Source organism: Coturnix japonica, chromosome 8 (assembly GCF_054131305.1).
Source record: "Coturnix japonica strain WE chromosome 8, WE-NBRP24, whole genome shotgun sequence".
NCBI lineage: Eukaryota > Metazoa > Chordata > Aves > Galliformes > Phasianidae > Coturnix > Coturnix japonica.
In genome coordinates this window covers 13,044,181-13,057,541 of record NC_140670.1, presented here as the reverse complement: position 1 = coordinate 13,057,541, position 13,361 = coordinate 13,044,181, and the positions used below count along the sequence as shown (strand labels likewise).

Below are 13,361 nucleotides of genomic sequence, written 5' to 3'. Positions count from 1 at the left end.
CAGGGCATATATTTTTGTAACATATTGTTGCCACAGCGTAATAGCTTTCCCATCATTTCCGTTGGTCCTTTGCGAAGCTATGAATACTTCAATGCTAAGACCTATGAAACGACCACATGGCCTTGTCATCCTCTCCACAACAACTAGAAAAACTTCATTATTAAGAACCAATGAAGATCCAAGAGATAGTCCCAAGCAGTGGACTTGGAGAACATTAATAAATTGCTGTGTTGCAGTAACAGTAATCACAAGCCAAATAAATGCAGCTGATTCCATTTTGGATGCCCTTTGAGAACTGTAAAGTGTTCTGTAAAGTGGTCTGCAAGCAATTGTAACAAAGAAACAGAAAAGGTGCTACCTAGAGCTCTCATGTCCCTTTTGAAAGGAGGAATTTTTAGAAAGCATCTCCTACGTCATGAAAATAGAGATTTAAAGGCAGTTTCTGAAAAAGAAAAAATCAAACTTCATTGACTTAACAGAGAGGAATACAGAAATTGTTAGTAGTTCATACAATTACTTTGGAACTATGTTGGAAGAAGAGCAATCAATATATCTGAATAAGGAAAAATATCATAAATGAGTAAAAATGGACAATACACAAATTTCAAACAAATATTCAGATTTAAAATTTTACTTTGGTCCATTTTGTTCTCTTGACATTTTCTCTTCTCATATGCTGCTTCTAAAGCAACTAAATTAGAAAAGGAACTTAAGAGCATCCTTATCTCCAACCTTCTGAGGCAATCTTGTAATCTGCCTTCTAAAGAAAATCCTGTGATGCTCTTCAAGTGCAATAAATCAGCAATAAATTGGTGTGTGGCTATGGCTAATCTGGATACCAGAAGTTAGCTAATCAGGAATTAAGAATACAAAACCAATTAAAAACCAGTGACTTTACCTCATAATATTGGATGCATCCTCAGCATCTGGGTCAGCGCAGTATTTATTGGCAAGAATTAGGCACGCATCTGCTGACTCTATCTGAGGCACCAAAAAAACACAGAAAACACAAATAGCAACCTATTTTTCCAACTGCATTCATCTTAAACTATTAGAAAGTACAACATTCCTATCATAAGCACAAATAACAGCTTACAGTACTAATAAGACAAAATTTTCAAGATTTTATAGTTGATGGCAACAGCTCTCACATATGAACAGCAGTTTTATGAAAAGAACATGAAAGGGGTAATGCTGTATCTGATACCTTGCCATTTTTTTCCCTTTAGCTTTCTTATTTTATTTTAAGAGTATAAAATAGCTTACTACAAAGGCAATAAAAACATTTCATTTTAACTAACAAGTATTTTAAGTTGTGTTTTTATCAGGACTCTAGACAATGAAAAAAGGATTTGACAGGTGAAAAATCATTTTCTACTTGTACTGACAAAGTTAAGACAACAGTATTTTAAACAATTATCATAAGACAATGATCTACTCTATTAAATGTTAATGTTAAATAGTCTTGATTGAAATGCAATGAAAAATTCATAGAGCTAAATAGAATAGGATATAATGTATCTTAAGTCGAAGTGGTATTGTAGCTTTGTAAATCTAAAGATACAAAGAAAACAATATCTAGAAGGACAACTGTTGCAATTTATTACATAAGCTCATATGAAAGGAAAATCAACGTTTTGAGTTTACATGAAGAACATTATTGTTACTTAAATTACTTTTGTTTCATTCAATAATGCAATAAGTACTTAAGTAGAAGTAAGTTAACAGGAGAACAGAACAAGAGAAATACTACCTTTACTCTTGCCAGGTCATGGGGATTAAGGACTGAACCCTGATAAAATTCCACCTGAGTGAAGTGTCGTTTAAAAAGAGCTTCCAGCTCAAGGTTAGGGGAGATACTGCATTGAGAAGAGAAATAAAATACAAAAACAAATGAAAAACCACTTTTCATTTTCTTCATCTATTTATCTATAAAAACTGACTCATTTACTTATTTATTATTTATTTATGCATTTTGCATTTTCAGATTTCTGCTGATGCTTTTCCTGTGCCGTGGAAACAATATACAGTACTTTAACAAATACTACGCTGCTTACACTTCATTACTTCTATCTAGAGAACTTCATGTTTGTTTAATAATTGTGCAGCTCTGTATGCTCATGCCTCTTTCTCAATGAATCCAGAATCCAGAAGCAGTGGTACAAACATTTGAAAACATCCTATCTATGGAGAAAGAATTTTCCATAGAACTTATCTATTAAGGCAATCATCCCCTGCACATACATACCACAACCTAAACAGCTGACTGCAACAAATAAAAGAGCTCAATGTGAAATAAATACAAGCCAATACAAGGAATGGAATCCCATAGCAACCACTGTTGCTTATATGAGCTGGAATTAAATAAACCCAATTTTGCTGTGACTTAATCACATTTCATTTTGCCATAAATGTGACCAAATGGAACAAGGAGATTCAATATCTATGTAACCAGGGCATGAAAACTTTCTGATGCAAAATGCCAAATTAGTAAGAAATTAAAACAGGTAAACGCAAATATTTTTTGTGTATAAAGGCATAGGAAAATCAAAAACATAACAAAAACAAACAAACAAACAAAAACAAACAAGGGGAAATAAGAAAAAAAACAATGTTTTTCCTCAAGGATATCATGTCTACTCTAATTTTAAAGAAATGGATATTTTAAAAAAGTGCAAGAGCTGACCATTAGTTTTCCTGCTCCATTTATTGAATCATTAGAAACTATAAACTTTTTAATCTCTTTCAATGAAAGGAAGAAAAATACAGAACTTATTGCTGAATACAAAAGAACTGCTTATTCATAGCTTTCAGCACTTCTAAACAGATGCTATTCCAGATAGAAAAGAGAACATACACTGCCTCTCTTTCAAGCACATGGCTATGTCTAACAGGTACCCCAAAATGATAAACTTACTTCATGTTGCATCACTCGCAATGCAGAGCCTGCAACTATCAGCATCCACTTTCAGACAGCTTTCCAAATCTCAGATCAAGAAAAATTTGAGACTGTGTGTTTGGGTATATATGAGAGCAAGAGAGCAGAACCAACTATTACAGTGATGAGAATTTACTTTCTACCTTCACTAGAAAGTACTGTGTCAGAATCATATTAAAACTAAATTTTCATCTGCATTTTTGTTCTGTAAATATTTTACAATACAAAATCACTTTTCTTAATGAAATGAAATCTGAAACAAGTGTTTTCAGATGCCATAATTTCATAGTATTCACTGTTTTTCACCACTTTTGCTGATTTTACAAATTGCACCTGTTTCACTAGAAATACTTGCAGCATAAAAAACTCTCATGTGTATTTATTAGATTATATATATATATTTTAAATTTCGCAATTCTGTTCTCCTTTCAGATTTGTGTTCGGATATCCACATCACAACTTAAAGGACTGGCTCTGAAATCCATTTTCTTGGAATACCCATACTAATGTACTTAAAAATGGATTATAAAATAATTGCAGAAAATAATTATTTTTCAAAATAACTTATGCCTGTGGAAAAAAAAAGAAACAGTATATTTTAACTACATAATAATTAAGACATTAGAAAATTCTGTATCTTCCCTACAGGTACATACCTTAACTCATTAGCTTTTCATAACATATGAGAAGGCTTATTTTGAAAGATTACTCACTTATGCAGAAAGACGATTTCTACGTTGACATCGTCCCTATCCTTGTGCAGGAAGTCCTTCAGGAAGTTGGACACGCTTTCAAGTGTTATGTGACCACAGACAACTATGTGCCTGTTGCGGAAAAATGAACGTTAATCTTGCAAAGAATGTAAAACAAGCAAGCAAGTAAAGAAGAAAATGGTAAGTTATTGCCCAAGAAAGAGTATTAATCTTCATGATGTCTCTCTAACACCTGTTCCATGAAGCTAAAAAAGTAAAACATTAATTCCAAAAGAGGCTTTGCAATTCAAAATATGTATACACTCTAACCTGCAAAGACTACTATAAACAAAACATTTGGTCAAGTATGCTCTGCATTTAACAACAAGATGCAGCATTTATACAGATATTTACACAGTGTATTAATCAGTCACTTTCTAAGTCATATTTCTCCATTTGACACATTTTCATTTGCACCTTAAACTCCTCTACTGAGATCATTAGTTTAAATTCTTGTTTTATGATGTAAGGAGTCAATAAATCTCCCTAAAATTATTCTACTTTTTTTTTTTTGTTTTGTTTTGTTGAAATAAGATAAATATACTACTAACAGCAGTGCAAAGCTTGTTAATTATAGGCAAAAAAGCAGTAAAAAAGGAATCTTTTTCCGACATTAAGTCCTACATGGCATGTACTTTAAAAGAAGAAAATATTAGTTGATGTGCTATAGAAGCGTATAATTCTAGCTTGCACACATATAGATTTCACAAAGACTCCTTCTGTTCCACAGGTTTTCATTTGTACCAAACATTTACCTGAATGGATGATTGTAAGATGAAAGCACATACCTACACACACATTCCTGAACTACATATCTTAAATAAGAAGCTGAATAAAAGACTTAGGAAATTGCACACTTCCTGACTTAATGGATCATTGTTCCTTTATTACTGTAAAGCAAAGTACATTTTCTGGTAAGGATATCCTATGCTGTCTCACAATTTCCTTCACAGAATTAACTTTACCCAACCTCCTTTACCCTTACTATTTTATGACAGATTGTGATTTTGACATGCCTATTGCTAATACTTCCAATTATCATGTTATTTACTGAAGTCAGAGTACAAGTTGATCCAGTTACAATTTCTGAACTAAGAGAAAGCCAAATCATTATAGTCATATAGTCTCTAAAAAAAATGTTTCAAATACAAAATTTCACAAAATTATCCAACACTTGAGCTGCCAAATGTGAAGAAAAGTAATTTCAACAGTAAAAATTAGTCTATCCCGGTCACTGTTACATAAAAACTGTTTTGTGAACAACTCAGTAATAAAGCAATCTCATTGGCTGGAAACAACTAATAATAGGTGGCAGCTATGATTACTAATATAATGGGCCTGTATTTGCTTCATAATTTGGTGCTTGATGAGATGTGTGTGAAAGGTGCATAGAATTCATTGGAAAAAGGATAATGACACAGAAAAAAGAATAAATCAACAGCATGCACCAGATGGTGAATAATAGCAATATCATGTACTGTTACTTCGCAGTGGTTCAGGTCACTAGGAAAATGTAACAGTATTATTCCAATCCAGTATACTTTATGATATTGTTTCATTAATGTAGGGTAGTTTTAAAGTTTGTGTAGAAATATGATAATCTTGAACTCCCTTTTTATAAGATTTCTTAGTGATATCACCATGCCTTATAAGTAGTTTTAGAAACAGCAACAAAAGCAATCGTTTCATTTCTTTTAATAGGCAAGGAATATATAATGACACAAGGTTTTAACACAGAACTTACTATTATGATCTTTTAATGATAAGCTATCTACCTGGACTGTCTGCTTCAATTCCAACAAAAATTTGCTCAGTTTTAATCTAAGTTTTGGGGTTTTTTTGTCCATTAAGTACAAAATGCACTTGAGTTCTCATACTGTAAAGAAGCTGTAATAGTTTTCCTGTACTATAAGGTAGTAAGTAAAATAACAAAACAGAACATAAAATGTTTTAGTTCATCCCTTTTTTGTGCAAAGGGTCCCTCAGAGATTTAATCCGGGACATCTGCAGGTTGGCACAATTGCAGCTGTCCTTATGCTGCATAAAACCCTACCTGCATTCCCAATCTGAGCAGTCTTCTTCAATTTTCCTAAGGGGTTCATCACCTGAGCTGCTGGCACTGTGTGTGCATGCATTTTTGAGCACACAGTTCAGAGGATGCTAGATTAGATTCCCTCACTACAAATGGATGAATGTCCATCCAAAAGATCAAATTTACCAGAAATTCTCAAGTTCAGATTCTGAAAAGATGTTCAAAATCTTAGTACCTTACTAGACTGATTGGTACACTATATTAACTAGCATATTAAGACATTCAAGCTCACCAGTGCTATTCAGCACTTTTTCTGAACCCTATCTAGCATCAAGAAAATGATCAATAATGGGCAGAAAATATTGAGTTGTATTCCTGACACAGCATAGGTTTTCTAAGAATCCAGGTTAAATGGAGCTGGAAAAGACCTCCAGGGGTCATCTACTCAAAACATCTCCTACTGAAAGCAGATGTATTTGGTACAATTATTCACACTTATTATCATTCTCAATCAGTATTGTTTCATAAAATCTGATCTAATAAAAAAATAAAACTTTTCCCCCCGTCAAATACATTTGCACATGAGCATCTGTACTAATTCTTTTGAAAGTGTCAGAAGATATTTTCACCACATGAACTAATTAGCTCTCTGATTATGGGCTACATTGGTATCAACTCTTGTCCTTGCTGTACAGCAAAAAAAACCCAAAAACAACAACAAACAAACAAACAAAAAAACAGTGATCACTAAAAAAAATTCTCCTGGTTCTGAAGCAGTCTTTTCTGATGAGATACTATTAACATTAATTTTTGGTTGAATATTCCCACAGTAAAAACAAACAAACAAAACAGGAAAAAAAAAACCAAACCAAACCAAACAAACAAAAAAAACCCCAACACAACAGCAACAAGACCTCCTGTTACCATAAGTTATATTTTTGCTTAGAAGTAGAAGAAACTGAAAACAGATTTCCTACTTGCCCACACTTGCCCAGAGAGAGTTATTTGGTACGTTATCTCAGAAAACTTGGAGAGCTTTTATTGTTCCAGTCTGCCCTTTGTATGATCTGAAGATTTATAACTTCCTCTCTTAGTGCCAATAATCATTCCCTTTCCAAACACCACCCAGTTTTTACATGCACCAAGTAAACTAGATATCTTCCGTTTGTGGCTAGACATCTTTAGTAGGAAAATACTACGTTAAAAATTTTGATTCTACAGAAATGTCTAAACTTTGCACTTAATCTTTGTTTATGAAAATCCTTAGAATTATTATGATATTCTCTTTTTTTTTGTTGTTCTTTAAAATAAAATTTAGACCTTTCCCCTAATACTGAAAAACAACATTCAGGATTTCAGACATGTTTTTGCTGTTAAGTAATGAGGAAGACTATGGTTTCAGTATGGTAATGGTTGTCAGTAGAAGTGTATCAGAGGTGAAATTGCTTTAATACAACAATAGAAATCCATATTACACAACTGTGGTGATGCAAAAATGATATTTCACAGAGAATTCAAAGTCTATCAAGGGTATATTCTATCAAGAAACAGTGTCAGACTAATCTTTTCTCATATCCATTTAACACTCTCAAATTTAATTAGAGTGACCAAATACAGAAAATTAGTACACTTTTGTGAGGAAATCATTTTCATAGCTGAAATTCTATACAATATCTATCTTTTTTCCTCATATAGACAGAATGAAACATCATCGCAAAATGCACTAGCTCCTTATCAAGTAAATGAAATTGCTGTCAGAAGGCCTCTACCCACCAAAAATACATTTCCATTAAAAAAAAATAATGAAATGAGCAAGAGCTAAATCATCTACAATTCCATCAGGAGATCACTGAGAACACATATTTAATTTGTGTAAATAGCACTGTAAATGAAAACAACCACTGAGAATAAGACTCTTCAAAAATGATTTTACAGTCTTTCATTCAGAGGACAGAATACTAAATATAAATCTTCAGCATGTTTTAAAAGAAATTATATCCATTTTATTGGAACAAGTAAAAAGAACTTAAAAAAAAATTTAAAAAAAAAAAACAAAAAAAAACCTCTGTAACACATCTGTCATAATAAATCATAATAAATAGAAAATTCTGTTCAGGATTCAGTTAAATACATGGTATTCATTTGTCAAAGAACTAAATAATGTGTGGTTCATATCGATCTGGATGTCTCTATAATATTATAATTATAAAAAATACAAGTGCTCAAATCTCTTTACTGTCTCTCTCCTTAGTGTCATAATCATGCCTTCATCTACTGACCATCCAAATTGTTTCTTTTTATACCAGTAGCAGACATGGTTGAAATCAACAGGTTCTTCTGAAGTCTAATGGTATTCATTAACAAATTATTGGCCTCAGTCACTTTGTCTCCCTAATAAAAATCACTTCCTAATAAATTTTTCATTAATTACTAATAAAAAACACTTTCAACACAATCTGTACATACTATCTTGTTTGTCTATTATATCAATGGACATATACTTTAAATGTCCCAGTCTACAATACATTTCTATCTGCTTGTGATTTTTATGTTTTATATATTATTCAAGATAATATTAATTCAGTTCATTTAAGTGACAATTCTACACATATGCTCATATATGTGTAGAATATACACATCTCTCTCCTACTACGCAGTTAAACATGTCTTATTTTAATATAAACTTCTCAGACTAACATAAATAGATTGTACATTACTTTAGTCAGGATTTCATGCATTTATTTTCTTCCCAGAAGACTGGATGGGCCTCTAAGGACCAGTATGACAAAAGTAAAGACAAAATCTTTAGAACCTTTGTCTTAAAGACAAAATAAATTTAAAAAATTGTTCTCTATTCTCTCACCACACAAACTCCATTCTTTCCAAGAGACCCACCATTCTTTAGGCTCTCTCTTATAATGTAAGTGGAGGAAACATTCAAAGGTATACGTTCAGACCAAGGTGTATTATAAGGATCAATGCAACAGCACTGGATCATGCATACACTTATAATAATGTCAGACATTTAAAATTTCTCTCTGATGCAGACATTAGCTATCTTTTTGACCAATACATGCATTAAGAATCAAGAATGAATCATTTCAATTTCTTAAATGCACAATTGTTAATGTGCCCAAAAAAACATACATCCACAAACAAGACACCTTGATCAGTTGTGAATAATAACAGGTACAAAACTATAGCAAAAAAACAAACAAACAAAAAAAAAACTATTGCAAAGACAAATACATATTCAAGTTTCAGTCTTATTCAGTGAATACTGGTGAGATGTTATTTGCACTACTTAAATGCTTAAAAGTATATTTTCCGGAAAACAGTGAAATAAAATATTTGAGCACCTGCATCAGTTTATTACGTTCAACTAGAAAACAAGCTCACAGAGTGCATTCCTGTGACTTAAATCTTGGATAAACTGTACACTGATTTCTTTAAACTGGATTTTACAGTATGCATTTCCATATGTTTGCAATAGCATGTTCTTCTCAGTGATTCACTGTTAAGTTATATAACATGTATAAGCAAATTACTATTACTCCTGAAATTTACTGAAAATATTTTGTCACAAATCAACTGCTTTCTATGTTTCCACCATTATTCATTTTCAAAGTTGCCTTATGGATTTTTTAATGTTCGGGGAGTCAAAGACGAATTAAATCATCTTTAGATAATGGAGAATGTACCAAAGACTAATATTTTTAAGCACTTCATTCATGACCAGAGCAAACATATTTCTTTCCTTTGTAATCACCCTCATATTTAATTGCTATCTTTCCACAAGAGTGGAAAAAAAAGTCACAAATCACTAAAACTTGCTGATTATTTCACCATTTCTGCCATCTTGTGTTGCCTTTGCAGCAGCTTCCACAATTAAATTTGTGGCTTCCATATTTTGTGAAACATAGTAAATCTGCAATTTATACACTAGATTCAGTCTTTGTTGGGTCATAAATTGGACACAAACTAATATTCTGAAATCAAACCCAAAATTATTTTAAACTTAGAGAAGAAGAAAAAGAAGTTGAATTTTGTATATACTAGCGATTTCTATACTAGAAATATAAAATTATCGCTATTATTCTGGAAAAGAAGATGATTTGAGAGCTAGAACACACTTCAGGGGGAAAAAATGTCATAATATTTTTATACCTCAATTCCCACACTCTGTTCCTTGCTTTCACAAAAATGGATATAGTTTAATAAGTATGCAAAATTGAGGAAAAAACTCCTTCCTATTAGTCCTATCTGTCAGTCTATTTAACACTCATCAGAGTGAGACTTCACTAAGTGAGACTTTGTTTGAAACACTGGATTTAGAAGAATGGCTAGCAGATGTGAAAGAGAGACATCGCTGGGGATCATAATGTAATCCATGTCACATTCTCCTATTACAGTCTCACCCAATGGAAAATAGAATCTTACATACTGTATCAAACAATTTAATATAATAATCTTAAGTCACTTTCTTTGGAGATATGTCTCTCATTACTGCAGCAAATGAACCTTTGCCAAACTATCTCAGTAAGTCTTAAAAAAAAAATTGTTCTAATTGTTATAATTTTTAATCAAAGTCAAATGTCTAATGAGTCCAAGATGGTCTGTCAAGTTAAATTATCTGTTTGTCTTTCTGTTTACCCTATCTATCTGTCTACAGTTTTTATTTTCCTCTGTGAAGTTTAGTTATTGAATCCCATGTTTCCTTCTGGAAGGAATCTCTAACAGATGATTCTTCCCATTGATATGCTGATGATTTGCTAATTTATGGCTTGTAAATTTAAGAAATCTCTGGAAAGCAAAGTAGACCATGAGAGAAGAGAAACAGGAGATTTTAATAGGTTATATAGTAAGGACTGTGATTTCATTAAATTGTTGTTTTTAATATTTAAATACAATAATGTCTTAAAATATTTTTAATACATATAAGTTCAACAAATCTTAGCATATATACACATTTACTATTAAGGAAATGTACACATAAAAAGTAGTAATAAAAATGCCTCTCTCTTTGTCTATATCTATTCATGTAAAGCTGTGTTTCTGCCCTCACAAAGAGTTTTCAATGGAGGTTTGCAAATAAGAAGCAAGAACAAGTTAGGCATGGAATCAGTATGTAATTATTCACTGCAGAAGAAGGACAAAAATAAATTGTTATATAAGTATATAAATGTTTTATTCGTGCCTTCTGAAGCTATGTATAGGCTAACTCACAATAAGCTAATGTTTTCAAATGGAAAACAATTCACAAAACTAAAATCCAGACTGATCACATGAACCCACAAATACAGAAATGGGAAAAAAAAATCAAGATAAATCTTGATTCTCAAATGAATTTGTAAATCTGGAACAAAAGGTTAGTAATTAATTACAAAAGGTAAAACAGATTTAAACCTGAATCTATGGAAAACTCAGAAAAGAAAATCCTAGACTGGGTTAGTACGAAGGTTAAGAATAAACAAATTGCTCTTGATTTTTTGGCATGAAAGAAATTACAGATTATTTTGTGAATTCATTTCTGTCTAGGGCTGAAAGTGTATGTTCTAAACATCAAAAAGAATTAATTAGTAGAATTTTACTAATCTCAAAACCAAACATTTCTTGAAGAAAATCTCAATCTAAACAGCTTGAACTTTATAGAGAAGAGGTTGGTTGGAGAACTTCAGAAAAACATCCAAACACAAAGTGATCACTGCCTTTTCCAGATGTATGAATGCATGAACTTACCAGTAAGCTAATTGCTCACAGTATAAAAATAATAGTCTATCAGCATAATGAAATTTGTGATTTTCTTCCTTCTATAGTACTTCATTTGAAAATGACATACTGAATAGTATTTCAGGAGCTCTACTAACAGGTAACAGAAAGAATTTGCACAAAATAAGTGAACCTGAAAGTCTTTTACAGAGAAAATAACCACATGTAGGTAATGTGTAGGAAACCAAGCTATGGTCTCAAAATTATTCATAAGAATGGTAAAAAATTGTTTGTTTGTTGTGCACAGAACTAAACTTAGTGAGATTTGTTTACCCATCTACTGATCATCTCATTTAGTGTATCAGGATACATAGTAAAAATGTTCTAGTGGAGTGATCTGTGATTGTAGCAAATCATTATTAGCACTAATTTTGTTACTTATGGAAGAGATTTCATTGATTACAAATCTAATATTCAAGAAAAGGATTAGTATCTTTTGGGAGTAACTTCTTTATTTTTCTAGGTTGAGACTGTGTCTGTTCATCATCAAATGTACATACTTGGTCTTGGTCACAATTTGTATTTATATAATAGTATGTATTTTGACGTTTATACATCAGAGTATTTTTGTTGGTTTAACAGATGAAACTTCTCTCAAAGGCTTATATAATATTCCTGTTTTGTGCTCTTTGATACCATGCAAATCTCATCACAGGAATACCTTGTAAGGTAGAGATTATAAGTTATAATAAAGATGTAAAATAAAATAAAATATAATAAATAAAATAAAATAAAATAAAATAATAACCATGTGAATTTATGTAACAAAGCTATCTAGTAAGTGATAATTGCATACTGCCTATTAGTAGTAAAGCCATACAGTGTCATCCTTAAGAGGTACAAAATCATATGCTAGTTTTGACTTGCCATCTAAGTTTTAGTAGTAGTATAGAATCATTTTACTCCACAGACTTAATTCAGGAGGACACATGTATAAACACATATATAAATGTTACAAAGAAGATTCAATGTACTTATCTATTTTGGAGAAAGAACTAAAAGTAAACACATCTGCTATTTTAAGTGTTGAAGCAGTATCTTTCAACAAAATTTATCTGCCTTCATTTTGTACATGCATTTCATTCTATCTGGAAACTTTCTGACATTAAAACTAGAACAAATGTATTTTCCCATTATGTATGCTGCCAGAATCTATCCTTGGTTGCTCAACTAAAGAGCTTATATTGCTAATTACTACCACATGCCCAAACCCCAAGCAGAGGAAAGCTTATTGGTTCTGACAATCCACTCTCTCAACACTGAATTCCAAATGAAAACTTAAGTTTTGGCCAAACATAACATTTCATCAATCTTGTTCTACTGACTGCAAAAGCAACATCAAAAAAAAAAGGATTACTAATAGCTTTTTACTGTGCAGTTCCCAAGTTTAGATTCTCTGATGAAAGACCCACATGAGCAAAGGACTGCTTTATACTACTCAGCAATTAATAGTTGAACCAGAGAACAGTGCATTAAGTAAATCGAACAGTTTGCATGCTGATGACAGAGCTGAGTTTCAATTGAATAATTATATGGGCAGTAGAGATCTGCAGATTAAGCACTGAGTGAGCTAAAAAAAAAAAAAAAAAGAAAGAAAAAAAAAAAAAGAGAGAAAATAAAATTTAGCACGCCCCAAAGCTAGCAGCAAGTCTTTGAACTGGAATTGAGGTTTTCAGGATGTGGGATTCTGACTGAAGATCAAGTCCTAGTTTAGAGGCAACTGAGCAATGCTGGGTACTAGTGACAATGTAGAAAGGGAGACTAAAAAGTCTGTATTTAAAATAGTTTTTAAAACATATTCACCTCTGGTGGTGAGGTGCAAATTCTGTACTTGAAAATCCTCTCAGAAAACCAAAGTATGAATTCAAGT

General features: G+C 31.9%; 1 protein-coding gene across 50 annotated transcripts in view; it reads right to left on the bottom strand.

The window, feature by feature from the left end:
* KCNMA1 (potassium calcium-activated channel subfamily M alpha 1) overlaps window positions 1-13,361 on the bottom strand; it is a 409,269-nt gene that overhangs the window by 120,988 nt on the left and 274,920 nt on the right. For all 50 annotated transcript variants that reach the window (XM_085554236.1, XM_085554238.1, XM_085554216.1 and 47 more), the window contains 3 exons: window positions 3,652-3,762; window positions 1,754-1,859; window positions 899-981 (listed from right to left, as the gene is read on the bottom strand). In XM_085554236.1, the coding sequence (XP_085410362.1) occupies window positions 899-981; window positions 1,754-1,859; window positions 3,652-3,762 (300 nt within the window). The remainder of the gene's footprint in view (window positions 1-898; window positions 982-1,753; window positions 1,860-3,651; window positions 3,763-13,361) is intronic.